The 13951-nt window shown below is 42.1% G+C and overlaps 1 protein-coding gene across 1 annotated transcript in view; it reads left to right on the plus strand.

Annotated features, from left to right (window-relative positions):
- Positions 1-13951, plus strand: part of KIAA0319 (KIAA0319 ortholog) — a 69575-nt gene that overhangs the window by 21092 nt on the left and 34532 nt on the right. The window contains 3 exon segments of the mRNA XM_019425274.2: positions 825-921; positions 2357-2442; positions 2445-2481. Of these exon segments, the coding sequence (XP_019280819.2) occupies positions 825-921; positions 2357-2442; positions 2445-2481 (220 nt within the window).

Here is a 13951-nt window from a genome sequence, read left to right on the forward strand (position 1 = left end):
CGGTCACCCCTCCACCCCCTTCCTCATGGCTCCGCCTTACCTGCCGCGGAAGGCTTTTTCGGATAGAGTCGGCTGAGCCCCCGAGGGGTCCGGGGAGGCACGCGGTGGGCTTTCGGGCTGCCACCCGCCCCCGGGCCAGTGCATCTGTGTGAATTAGAGACAGGTGGCCCCTCGTCCGGGTGGGCCACCTGTGTGCCGGCTCGGCCTCCCAGCCGTTCCCCCAGGGGCTCAAAACTCCCCCGTGTCGGAGGAGCCGGAACCGCAGTCCGTTGCTCCCCTTCGGCACCTACGGTCCACGTCGCGCGATGAAGCCCTGGGTTGTTATTTCCCAGGTTATTACCTGGTTATCACCATGTCCCCTGAGCCGGGACTCAGCCTGCAAAAATGTAAACCTGCACACAAGCTGCTAAATTGACCGGAAGGTTGCAAAACTTGAGGAAGTACTCTCCACAGCTGAGGCCTGTGGGCCAGACACCTTCTTGACAGGACATTTATAACCAACTTTAAAAAAAAAATTTTTTTTTAATGTTTATTGACTTTTGAGAGAGAGACAGAGTGTGAGTGGGGGAGGAGCAGAGAGAGAGAGAGAGAGGGAGACACAGAATCGGAAGCAGGCTCCAGGCTCCGAGCTGTCAGCACACAGCCCGACGCGGGGCTCGAACTCACGAACCCTGAGATCATGACCTGAGCTGAAGTCGGACGCTTAACCGACGGAGCCACCCTGGTGCCCCTATAACCAACTCTTAAAAAGCAGACGCTATACTGGGGTTATGATATACACACACATAGCAGGCTCAGCCAGTGTCCCTTTCTCTGTCATACAGCCAGAAGAGTCAACCTGCCCCCCACGGCAGTGGTTTCTCCCCAGATGCAAGCGCTCACCCTGCCTTTGACGTCAGCCTTCATCGACGGCAGCCATGGGTATCTGGGACAAGTCACGGTCTCTCCGCCCCATGGGCCGCGAGGTTTATCGGTGCTCCTTGTGGAGGCCGGGAGACCTCGCACACCAGTGTGGATGCGTGAGCGTCTTCCTCATGGGGCATGTAGCTCCCAGCCCTTCAGGTGCCTCGTCACGGCCTTTGTCTCATGTGTGTCTCACTTGCCTGTGGAAACTTCTTCGGGGCCCAGCCATTGGATTTGGAATTAAAGCCATTGTCAGCACATCTCCTTTTGACGTAGCGAATGAGATGAGCAACAGGAAAATCACTTTAATGCACACAAGAGGGGTTGCCTTCGTCCAGGGTGGGTTGTGTTGTGTTAATTCAGTCAGAGTTCATTCCTTTTCTTACACGTGGAAGGGGCCCCTGTGTGACTACAGGCATTCGTGCAAATGACAGTGGATGGTAAACATCCCCTACGTTTGACAGTACGTTCGTATAGATAGATCAAGATATAGGACAGTGTATGACAAAGTATGATCAGTCTCAGCGTGACCGGTATTTGCATATGTGTGCAGTTAATCACAAAGCTAATACCAGATCCTGTAAAGAATAGATCCTTGGTTGTTGGAAGGAGAGTACTTGTCAGCCGCTAATGCTGTTCCATTTTGCAAATATACAGAATTCCCACTGACGTGATCATTTGTGTCTATTCAGATATCACTATCCACATTTCCCTCTTCACAACCTGAAAAAAAAGCATATTTCAGATGAAACTATTTACATGAGGACATGTACTGCATTTTGGTTTCTCTAATTCAGGACGACTCAGGTACAGGAAACTGGGATTATTCGTGTGTCGCACCAACTAGTTCTTTCTTTAACTGAATTAAATGCAGCTGACTTCCTTCCGGGTCTAAATGTCTGTGATTCTGTGTGGCCCGTTTTGTTTTGTTCTCTTTCGAAGCAGAAATGGGCAGTTTTCTTACAAGGTACTACCTTTCTTTGGATTTACACCTCAATGATTAGGGTTGTAAAAGGTGTCTCATAAAGTACGTATAAGTGTCTCTTAGTTCTTTATGAATCTGTCAGTTCAGATACCTCTGTCAGATTATCAGAAGGGTATCATGTTCTAGGGTGGGGTGAGTAGAAAAAGCATTTCAGTGTGCTGCATCTGTTTGACTCCTGTTTTTTGTTTTTTTTTTTTAAAGCAATAGCACCTGTCAGTGTGTTTTTTAAGATTCACAACCGAGCGCAAACAGCCCTCTCAAATCTGGTGGAAATTCGGGAGAACAACAGTGATGATAGTCCAGGGAGAAGAAGAAATCCCCCTGGTAGCACATAATACACGGCCATTGATTTCTGTGTAATTATGCGATTTCATACAAAAACAAATTGAAGCATGAGGACTGTAAATTACAAAATTGTACGGTTCTTGCATTTCATTCTAGGTTTCACTTTTAAATCTTTCTAGAAAGTACAGACGACATGCGAATAGTGAGTTATCGCTGGGAAGGAATTAATGGCCCCTTCAGAGAGGAGACCCCCGCCAAGTCCCCCGTCTTAGTCTGTCTAACCTTGTTCCCGGAAACTATACTTTCAGGCAAGTGGTTCCCCCACCTTTACTGTGCTTTCTCATACTTATGTGTTGAGTAGTTCCTTGGATCGATGCCTATAAAATATACTGTGCTGCTTCTCATTTCAGTCGTGAGGCGAGGTGGATTTGGTTTCCTTGGGGGTTTTGGGTGGCAGCGACTTGAGACTGAAGTCCTCACTGATGGATGTGTATTATAAGTGCTGGCTTGTTGGAGACGTTTGGTTTTGGTTGTCAGGAATGGTATGTTGCTGGCATATTTAAAAAAATTTTTTTGTAATGTTCATTTATTTTTGGGAGGGAGATAGAGTGTGAGTGGGGGAGGGGCAGAGAGAGAGAGGGAGACACAGAATCCGAAGCAGGCTCCAGGCTCTGAGTTGTCAGCACAGAGCCCGACGTGGGACTTGAACCCATGAACCGCGAGATCATGACCTGAGCTGAAGTCGGATGCTTAACCTACTGAGCCATCCAGGCGCCCCTCACATCTTTTTGCTGTGTCGAGTTCTGTAAGAGAAAGTTTGTGTCTTCAGAGTCAAAGTGAGGCAGCGTATGATTTATCTGTTTTCTCTGTTTCTTTTCATAACTCATATTTTTTATTTTTTTAAGTGTACTTATTTTGAGAGAGAGCGTGCACGCATGTGCAGGGGAGGGGCAGAGAGAGGGAAGGCAGGCTCCGGCGCCGTAAGCACAGAGCCCAAAGTGGGGCTTGAAGTCACAAACTGTGAGATCATGACCTGAGTCGAAATCAAGAGTCAGACACTTAACCAACTGAGCCACCCAGGCGCCCCTGTGATTTGTTCCTTTTTATTCCTGAGTACTATTCCAACATATGGATGTACCACAATGTATTTATCCTTCCATCTAGTATGGATAGTATGAACATCTGTACTGTTTACAGCCTTAAAAACATTTAAAAAATTTTTTTTTTATGTTTATTTTTGAAGGAGAGGGAGAGACCAAGCGTGAGCTGGGGAGGGGCACACAGAGAGAGACACACACACACGCGCGCGCGCGCACACACACACACACACACACACACACACACACACACGGAGACACAGAATCCAAAGCAGGCTCTAGGCTCCAAGCTGTCAGCACAGAGCCTGACGTGAAGCTTGAACCCATGAATCGTGAAATCATGACCTGAGCCCAAGTTGGATGCTTAACTGACTACGCCACCCAGGCACCCCAGGCTGTTTACAGCTTTGAGCTATTACAAATAAAGCTGCCATTAATATTTGTTACAAGTCTTTGTGTGGACAGATATTTTTATTTCGGGGGGGTAAGGTATCCAAGAGTGGAAAGGTCAGGTTCTGTGGTGAGTTTAAGTTTAATATTTTAAGAAATGGCCAAATTCTTTCCTGAGGTGGCTGTAGTATTTTACAATCCCACCTTCCGTGTGTGAGAGTTCCAGTCTCCACATCCTCACCAGTACTTGGTATACTTACTCTTTTTAATTTCATCTAATTTGATGGGTGGTAGTGTCTCATTATGGTTTTAATTTGCATTTTCCTGATGGCTGATGATATTAAGCATATTTTCAGGTGCTTATTGACCGTTCATATAACTTTTTAAGGTTTTTTTTTATTACATTTATTTGTTTTTGAGAGAGAGTGAGACAGAGTGTGAGCAGGGGAGGGGCAGAGAGAGAAGGAGACAGAATCTGAAGCAGCCTCCAGGTTCTGAGCTGTCAGCACAGAGCCTGACGCAGGGCTTGAGCTCACGAACCATGAGATCATGACTTGAGCCAAAGTCGGACTCTCAACCGAGGTGCCCCCATTCATATAACTTCTTTTGGGAAGTATCCTTTTCCTATTTTATTTTTTAAATACCCTTTTATTTTTTTTAAGTAAACTAACCCCAATGTGGGACCTAAACTCATGACCCCAAGACCAAGAGTTTCAATGCTCTATTGACTGAGCCAGTCAGGTGCCCCTCCTTTTCTTATTTTGAAAATTGTATTGGGGTGTGTGAGTGGCTCAGTTGGTTGAGGGTCCAACTCTTGATTTTGGCTCAGGTCATGATCCCAGGGTCATGGGATCAAGCCCCGCATGGGGCTCTGCGCTTAGTGTAGAGCCTGCTAGTGTAGAGCTTCCCTCTGCCCCCTCCTCTGTTCACACTCACGCACACGTGCTCTCTCATAAATAAATAAATAAATAAATAAATAAATAAATAAAATTGTAATTTTGTTCCTATTTAGTTGTAAGAGTCTATACATTCTGAAGTAGTACGTTCATTATTTTGTTTTGTTTTATTTTATTGCATTATGTTTATTTATTTTGAGAGAGTGAGTGAACAGAGGAGGGGCGGAGACAGGGAATCCCAAGCAGGCTTTGCACTGTCAGCGCAGAGCCCGATGCAGGGCTCAATCCCATGAACCATGAGATCATGACCTGAGCCAAAATCAAGAGTTGGTTGCTTAACTGACTGAGCCACCCAGGTGCCCTGAAACAAGTTTATTATTTTATATATGTGTTGTGGATATTTCCTGCCAGTATATGACTTTTTATTAATCTTTCAAAGAGGAAAAGTTTTGAATTTCTATTAGGTGTGATTCATCAATTTTTTTTTCTTTTTTTTCATGCTTTTTGTGTTCTGTTTTAAGTAACCATTGCCTATCCCAAGACTTCAAAGATTTCCTATGGTTTTTTCCTAGAACTTTTGTAGTTCTAGGTTTTATATTCAGATCTAGGATCTATTTTGAGTTATTTTTATGTATTGTGTGATATTTTTGAATGTTAAATCAACCTTGTGTTCATGGGTTAAATGCTATATGGTCATTATATCCTTTTCATTTAGCCTTAGATTAAACTTACTACTATTTTGCTAAGGGTTTTTTGTCTTCATGAAAGGTATTGGTCTATGCCTTTCTCTTCTTGCAATGTCTTTCTCAACTTAGGGTCTGAGGATCACACTGGCCTATTAAAACAAGCTGGCTAGTGATCCATTCCTTCTTCTCTTTCTGAAACATTTGTGAACAACTGGTGGTATTTCTTCTTGAATATTTTATAGAATTCACCGGTAAAATCACCTGGGCCTGGAATTTTCTTTTTGGGAAAGTTTTTCTGGTTTTGTTTTAAATGGATGCTATTTATTATTTTTTTACATGTTTATTTATTTTTTGAGAGTGAGAGAGTGTGAGCAGGGTAGTGGCAGAGAGAGAGGGGGAGAGAGAATCCCAAGTAGGCTCTGTGTTGTCAGCACAGAGCTCCACGTGGGGCTCAATCTCATGGACTGAGAGATCGTGACCTGAGCCAAAACCAAGAGTCAGATGCTTAATGGACAGAGCTACCCAGATGCCCTTCTTTTTGGAAAAGTTTTGGGTAACAAATGCAGTTTTTAAAATAGTAGTAAGGCTGTTTAGGTTTTCTGTTTTTGTTTTTTTTCTTGTGGTTTGTGGTAAGTTGCATTTTTCAAGAATTCTGCCTGTTCCATCTAAATTGTCAGATTTGTTGGTTCAGGGGCGCCCGGGTGGCTCGGTCGGTTGGGCATCCAACTTCGGCTCAGGTCATGATCTCACGGTCTGTGGGTTCGAGCACCGCGTCAGGCTCTGTGCTGACCGCCCAGAGCCTGGAGCCTGTTCAGATTCTGTGTCTCCCTCTCTCTCTGACCCTCCCCTGTTCATGCTCTGTCTCTCTCTGTCTCAAAAATAAATAAACGTTAAAAAAAAAAAAATAAAAAAAAAAAAAGATTTGTTGGTTCAAAGGATTTCATAAGTATTTTCATATTATCCTTTCATGTCTGTAGGGTCTGTGGTGATAACCCCATCTTCATTTCCACCATTGGTGATTTGTGTTCTCTTTTCTTCTTGATCCGTGTGATTAAGGTTTTTGTTAATTTTGTTTATATTTTCAAACTAATCATTAACATAACTAGAGCTTTGCTTATTTTGTCTGTTTTTTAATTTGTTGATTTCTGCTCTTATCTCTACTATTTCTTTACTTCTGTTTACTTTGGTTTACTTTGCTCTTCTTATAAATTCTTAGACCAGAATCTTGGATCATTCATATTAGATCTTCCTTGAATGTCTATAAAGCTTTTAAAACTATAATTTTCCTCCACTATTTGCCTGTATCATAAACATTTTGGTTTACTACATTTTTAAGATCTCATATACCACTTTAAGAATCCAATGATTTCAAAGAAAGAGCATATACTCGTACTTCTGTGAAATCCATCCATGGGTCTATCAATGCATCCATATATTTATAAATCTTCTGAAGTCTGACTAGGATGTTTTAAAAAATATTTTTTTAATGTTTATTTACTTTTGAGAGAAACAGAGACAGAGTGTTAGTGGTGGAGGGGCAGAGAGAGGGAGATACAGAATCTGAAGCAGGCTCCAGGCTCCGAGCTGTCAGCGCAGAGCTTGACCTGGGGCTTGAACTCATGGACTGCGAGATCATGACCTGAGCTGAAATCAGATGCCCAACCAACTGAGCCACCCAGTCACGCCAGAGTCTGACTAGGTTAAGAAGCTCCCAAGCATCTGACTGGATTCATCTCTGGAGCATTTTAAATTGTTTGTATGTTGTGAAAACTTCTGTTTTGGTTTATTTGTAATATCAGTTTAAGAAGCACTCTACTGCGTTAGTATAGCTATCATTTAAAAACTGGAAAATAGCACGTGTGGGTGAGGATATGACGAAATGGGAGCCCTTGTGCATTGCTGGTAGGAGTGTAAAGTTACGCAGCTGCTTGGAAGACAGTTTGGCAGTTCCCCAAAAGAGTAAACCTAGAATGACCGTATCTGCAGTCTCACTTGTAGGTATGTACACCCAGAAGAATTGACAGCAGGATTCGTACTTGCATACCATCTTAGTCTGTTTGGACGATTACAGCAAAAGTACTAGAGTCTGGGTGGCTTAGAAATGACAGAAATTTGTTCCTCATAGTGCTGGAGGCTAGGCAGTCCAAGATTAGGGTGCCGGCAGCTTGGGTGTCTGGTGAGGGTCCGTTTCCTCGTTCATAGACAGCCACTTTCTCGCTGTGTCCTCACATGGCAGAAGGATTGAGGAAGGGGTGAGGGAGCTCTCTGAGGTCTCTTTTACAGGGGCACCGATCCCATTCTCTGCCCTAATGATCTAATCACCTCTTGAAGGCCCCACTTCAAAGTACCAATCACATCAGGGTTAGGTTTCATCATACGAATTTGAGGCGGGAGACACAAATATTCAGTCTGTAACATGCACCAATGTTCATAGGAGCATTCCTCATAATAGCCAAAAGGTGGGACAGCCAAAATGTCCATCCACAGATGAAGGGGTCAGCAAAATGTGGTACACGCATATAATGGAATATTATTCAGCCTCAGAAAACGAAATTCTGACATATAGTATAACATGGATGAACATTAGGTGAAGACATTAGGTGAAGTGAATGAAGCCATTCAGAAGGGACAGACGATCCCACTTACATGAGGTAGAGTAGACGAATTCATAGAGATAGAAAGCAGAATAGTGGTCGCCCTGGGCGGGGGGATGGGAGAGGGGAAATGTGGAGTTAGTGCTTAATGGATACAGAGTTTCAGTTTGGGATGATGACAAAGTTCTGGAAATGGATGGCCATAGGGATTACACAATAGTGTAAATGTACTTAATACCACTGAATTACATAGTTAAAAATAGTTAAAATGGTACTTTTTATTTTATATATTCTTCACCATACTAAAAGAGAGAGACAAAGAATGACAGACAGACAGACAGACTTAGCTAGTTCTGAAAGCTTATTTTATTTTATTTTTTATTTTTATTTTTTTTTCAACGTTTATTTATTTTTGGGACAGAGAGAGACAGAGCATGAACGGGGGAGGGGCAGAGAGAGAGGGAGACACAGAATCGGAAACAGGCTCCAGGCTCCGAGCCATCAGCCCAGAGCCTGACGCGGGGCTCAAACTCACAGAGCGCGAGATCGTGACCTGGCTGAAGTCGGATGCCTAACCGACTGCGCCACCCAGGCGCCCCTGAAAGCTTATTTTATTATTAAGAGTGGATCCCGAGGAATCTGTAGGCTCTGTGAAAGCTGGGTGAGCAGCCACATGGGGCATCCAATGTTCATGTGTGTCTGTTTGTTTTTTTTTTTAAACTTTATTATTTTTTTAGAGCAGTTTTAGGTTTTACAGTAAAATTGACAGGAAGGTGCAGAGATTCTCCACATGCCTTCTGCCCCGACCTATGCATAACTGCCCCCATCATGAACATCATTCGCAAGCATTGTATGTATTTTACCCAGGATGAGTCAACACTAATATATCCTAATCAGTTGAAGCCTAGAGTTCAAGCCTACAGCCTTAGGGTTCCTTCTTGCTGTTGTACATTCTGTGGGTTTGGACAAATGTGTAATGGCAGATGGCTATCATAATCTCGTACATCGATATCGCGCAGGTATCTATCGTGTTCTCTCCCCCAAAATCCTCTGTGCTCCACTAATTCATCTGTCTCCCCTGCCCCCTCTCTGGTAAACACTGATCTTTTTACTGTCTTCATAGTTTTGCCTCTTCCAGAATGTCGTATACTCAGAATTGTGCAGTCAGTAGCCTTCTCAGATCGGCTTCTTTTACTTCATAAAGTGCATCTATGGCTCTTCTTTGCCCTTTCATGGCTTGATAGCTCATTTCTTTTTAGCACTGAGTCATATTCCATTGTCTGGATGGACCACAGTTTATTTCTCCATTGACCCAATGCAAATAAAGCTGCCATAAATATCCATGTACAGATTTTCGTGTGGACTTAAGCCTTCAGCTCCTTTGGGCAGATCCCAAGGAGTGTGAGTGCTGGATCATACGGTAAGAATATGTTCAGGTTTTGAAAGAAACCAGCAAGCTGTCTTGCAAAGTGGCTGGACCTTTGGCTTTCCCACCTGCAGTGAAGGAGAGCTTTTCTACACCCTCACCAGCACTGGGTGCCATCAGTGTTTCGACTTTGGCCACACAGGTGTGTGGTGCTCTCTCATTGTTGTTTTAATTTGCATTTGCTCCGATGACAACGTGAGGTGGGGCCTCTTTTCCTGTGCCTGTTTGCCATCGGCATGTCTCTGGGGCGGGGTCTGTGTGTTTATTTTTAGTTTACCCCCTTGGCAAGGCAGTCACAGCTTGATCCAGAAGAGATACAGGGTTTCAAGAGACAAGTTAATAATATACTTGTTATATATACAAGTTAATATATACAATATATATACAAGTTAATAATATACTTTTCTTCTTATGGTAAGAATAAAGCAGGGGTGCCTGGGTGTCTCAGTTGGTTGAGCATCCGACTTCGGCTCAGGACACGAACTCATGGTTTGTGGGTTCAAGCCCTGCATTGGGCTCTGTACTGACAGTGTGGAGCCTGCTTGGGATTCATTCTCTCTCTCTCCCTCCCTCCCTCTCTCTCTCTCCCTCCCTCCCTCCCTCCCTCCCTCCCTCCTTCCCTCCCCCCTCCCCCCTTCCCCCTGTCCCACTCTCTCTCCCTCTCTCAAAATAAATAAACTTAAGAAAAAAAAACCTTTAAAAGAGAATGATGCACATTTGCCATAAAAATTTTTAAAAACTCATCATGTATCTATAATTAGAAAGAAAAAAATATCCCTCATAAGTCTGTCTGGAAATAAACACCCATAACTGTATGGCATTTATGTTTATGGTCTTTTTTCTGTACCTACATGAACTTAAAACATTTTTTTTCTTATTAGATCAAAATGTATAGGATGTTTAGAAGCTATCTTCTAGATTTTTTTTTTTTTTTTTTTTTGATGTGTGGATTACATGCACATGGAGCAAATCTTCCAGGATTTTCTGGACTTGTTTAAATTTTTTTTTTTAACGTTTATTCATTTTTGAGAGAGACAGAGCGTGAGTGGGGAAGCGGCAGAGAGAGGGAGACACAGAATCCAAAGCAGGCTCCAGACTCCGAGCCATCAGCACAGAGCCCTATGCAGGCTCAAACTCACGAAATGTGAGATCATGACCTGAGCTGAAGTCGGGTGCTTAACTGACTGAGCCACCCAGGCGCCCCTATATTTAATGAAAATTTAAAAGTTTTATCTTTCACATCTAAGTTTTTATACTGTTGTGAGAGCCAGTCTAATTTTCCCCATAGGGATAATCAGCCAGTTGTCCCAGTACCGTTTATTGGCCGGTTGGGCATATCTTTTCCCAGTCTGCAGGTCACAACTCTGTCAATTTCTCACGCATGTGTGGGTCTGCATTTGGATTCCATGTATCATGAATGTCCACGTCAGTAAATATTCTGTAACATCATGTTTGGTGCTGTGCTGATACATTGTATTTTATTAATTGGGCCCCATTACCTTTTGGGATGAGCACTGGGTGTTGTATGGAAACCAATTTGACAATCAATTTCATATATTGAAAAAATAAATAAATAAATACAGAAATACAAAAATAACGAGAAAGAAGAAAAAAAAGGAAAGAAAAAAAATTGGACCCCATTATTCAGTGTTTGGGCTAACATCCTTATAGTTAAATTTAGGAGTAAAGTAAAATCTCCGGTCAGAGTCCTGTATGTTTTTAAGAGTTTGTCATATGTTGCCAAATCATTGCTTACTTTTATCTGAGGGTTTTACTAAGGTAGACTTGTGGGAGAGCTTCATCATATAAAACCTCGTGCGAACTTCAGAAAAATTATTATTAAAAGCCTTTCTCTAGCACTTATTTGTTGGGATAAAATTTATGTATAGTGAAATGTCACTTTACAAGGTACTTTTGATTCATTTTTTTTTCAAGTTTTTATTTAAATTGTACTTAGTTAACATAGAGCACAATATTGGTTTCAGGAGTAGAATTCAGTGATTCAACACTTACATACAACACGCAGTGCTTATCACAAGTGTCCTTTTTAATACCCATCCCCCACCTAGCCCATTCCTTCCTCCCCCTCCATCAACCCTTAGTTTGTTCTGTATCGTTAAGAGTCTCTTATGGCTTGTTTCCCTTTCTTTTTTCCTCTTCCTTCCCTTATCTTCATCTGTTTTGTTTCTTAAATTTCACATATGAATGAAACACGTGATACTTGTTTTTCTCTGACTGACTTAAATGGCTTAGCATAAAACACTGTAGTTCCATCCACGTTGGAAATGGCGAGATTTCATTCTTTTTCATGGTTGAGTAGTATTCCATTGTGTATATATACCACCTTTTCTTCATTCATCAGTTGGTGGACATTTGGGCTCTCTCCATAGTTTGCTGTTGTTGATAATGCTGCTACAAAGATTGGAGTTCAATTGAATCTGTATTTTTTTTTTAAATATATGAAATTTACTGTCAAATTGGTTTCCATACAACACCCAGTGCTCATCCCAAAAGGTGCCCTCCTCAATACCCATCACCCACCCTCCCCTCCCTCCCACCCCCCATCAACCCTCAGTTTGTTCTCAGTTTTTAACAGTCTCTTATGCTTTGGCTCTCTCCCACTCTAACCTCTTTTTTTTTTTTTCCTTCCCCTCCCCCATGGGTTTCTGTTAAGTTTCTCAGGATCCACATAAGAGTGAAAACATATGGTATCTGTCTTTCTCTGTATGGCTTATTTCACTTAGCATCACACTCTCCAGTTCCATCCACGTTGCTACAAAAGGCCATATTTCATTTTTTCTCATTGCCACGTAGTATTCCATGAATCTGTATTTTTGTATCCTTGAGTAAATGCCTAGTAGCGCAATTGCTGGGTCATAGGGTAGTTCTATGTTTTACTCTTTGAGGAAACTACATGCTGTTTTCCATGGTGGCTGCACCAGTTTGCATTCCCACGAACGGTATGAGAGGGTTCCCCTTTGTCCACATCCTCACCAACATGTGTGGTTTCTTGTGTTGTTAATCTTAGCCATTCTTATGGGTGTTAGGTGATAACTCATTGTACTTTTGATTTGCACTTCCCTGATGATGAATGATGTTGAACATCTTTTCATGTGTCTGTTGGCCATCTGTATGTCTTTAACGAATGTCTTTTCACATCTTCTGCCCATTCCTTAACTGGATTATTTATTTTTGGGGTGTTGAGTTGATAAGTTCTTTATAAATTTTGATACTAACCCTTTACCAGATATGTCATATGCAAATATCTTCTCCCATTCCGTCAGTTGCCTTTTAGTTTTGCTGATTGTTTCCTTCACTGTGCAGAAGGTTTTTATTTTGATGAGGTCCCGATAGTTCATTTTTGCTTTTGTTTCCCAGAGACGTGTTGAGTAAGAAATTGCTGCGGCTGAAGTCAGAGAGGTTTTTGCCTGCTTTCTCCTCTAGTATTTTGATGGCTTCCTGTCTTACGTTTAGGTCTTTCATCCATTTTGAGTTTATTTTTGTGTCTGGTGTAAGAAAGTGGTCCAGGTTCATTCTTCTGCATGTTGCTGTCCAGTTTTCCCAGCACCACTTGCTGAAGAGACTGTCTTTATTCCATTGGATATTCTGTCCTGCTTTGTCAAAGATTAGTTGGCCATATGTCTGTGGGTCCATTTCTGGGTTCTCTGTTCTGTTCCATTGATCTCAGTGTCTGTTTTTGTGCCAGTACCATACTGTCTTGATGATTACAGCTTTGTAATTCAGCCTGAAGTCTGGGATTGTGATGCCTCCAGCTTTGGTTTTCTTCTTCAAAATTACTTTGGCTATTCAGGGCCTTTTGTGGTTCCATATGAATTTTAGGATTGCTTGTTCTAGCTCTGTATAGAATGCTGGTGTTATTTTGATAGGGATTGCATTGAATATGTAGATTGCTTTGGGTAGTATTGACATTTTAACAATATTTGTTCTTCCTATCCAGGAGCATGAAATCTTTTTCCATTTTTTTGTGTCTTCTTCAATTTCTTTCATAAGCTTCTATAGTTTTCAGTGTACAGATTTTTCACCTGTTTGGTTAGATTTATTCCTAGGTATTTTATTATGGTTTTTGGTGCAGTTGTAAATGGGATCGATTCCTTGATTTCTCTTTCTGTTGCTTCATTATTGGTGTATAGGAATGCAATCGATTTCTGTGCATTGATTTTTATATCCTTCAACTTTGCTGCATTCATGGATCAGTTCTAGCAAGTTTTTGGTGGAATCTTGGGTTTTCTATAGAGTGTCGTGTCAGCTGCAAAGAGTGAAAGTTTGGCCTCCTCCTGGCCAATTTGGATGCCTTTGATGTCTTTGTGTTGTCTGTTTGCTGAAGCTAAGACTGCCAATACTATGTTGAATAACAGTGGTGAGAGTGGAGATCCCTGTCTTGTTCCTGACCTTAGGGAGGAAGCTCTGTTTTTCCCCATTGAGGATGATGTTAGCGTTGGGTCTTTCATATATGGCGTTTATGGTCTTGAGGTGATCCTTCTATCCCTACTTTCTTGAGGGTTTTTTTTGAAGAAAGGATGCTGTATTTTGTCAAATGCTTTCTCTGCATCTGTTGAGAGAATCATGTGGTTCTTGTCCTTTCTTTTATTGAGGTGATGTATCACATTGATTGTTTTGTGGATATTGAACCAGCCCTGCATCCCAGGTATAAATCCCACTTGGTCATGG

This window comes from Panthera pardus, unplaced genomic scaffold (genome assembly GCF_024362965.1).
Source record: "Panthera pardus isolate Hobbes unplaced genomic scaffold, ASM2436296v1 HiC_scaffold_17, whole genome shotgun sequence".
Taxonomy (NCBI): domain Eukaryota; kingdom Metazoa; phylum Chordata; class Mammalia; order Carnivora; family Felidae; genus Panthera; species Panthera pardus.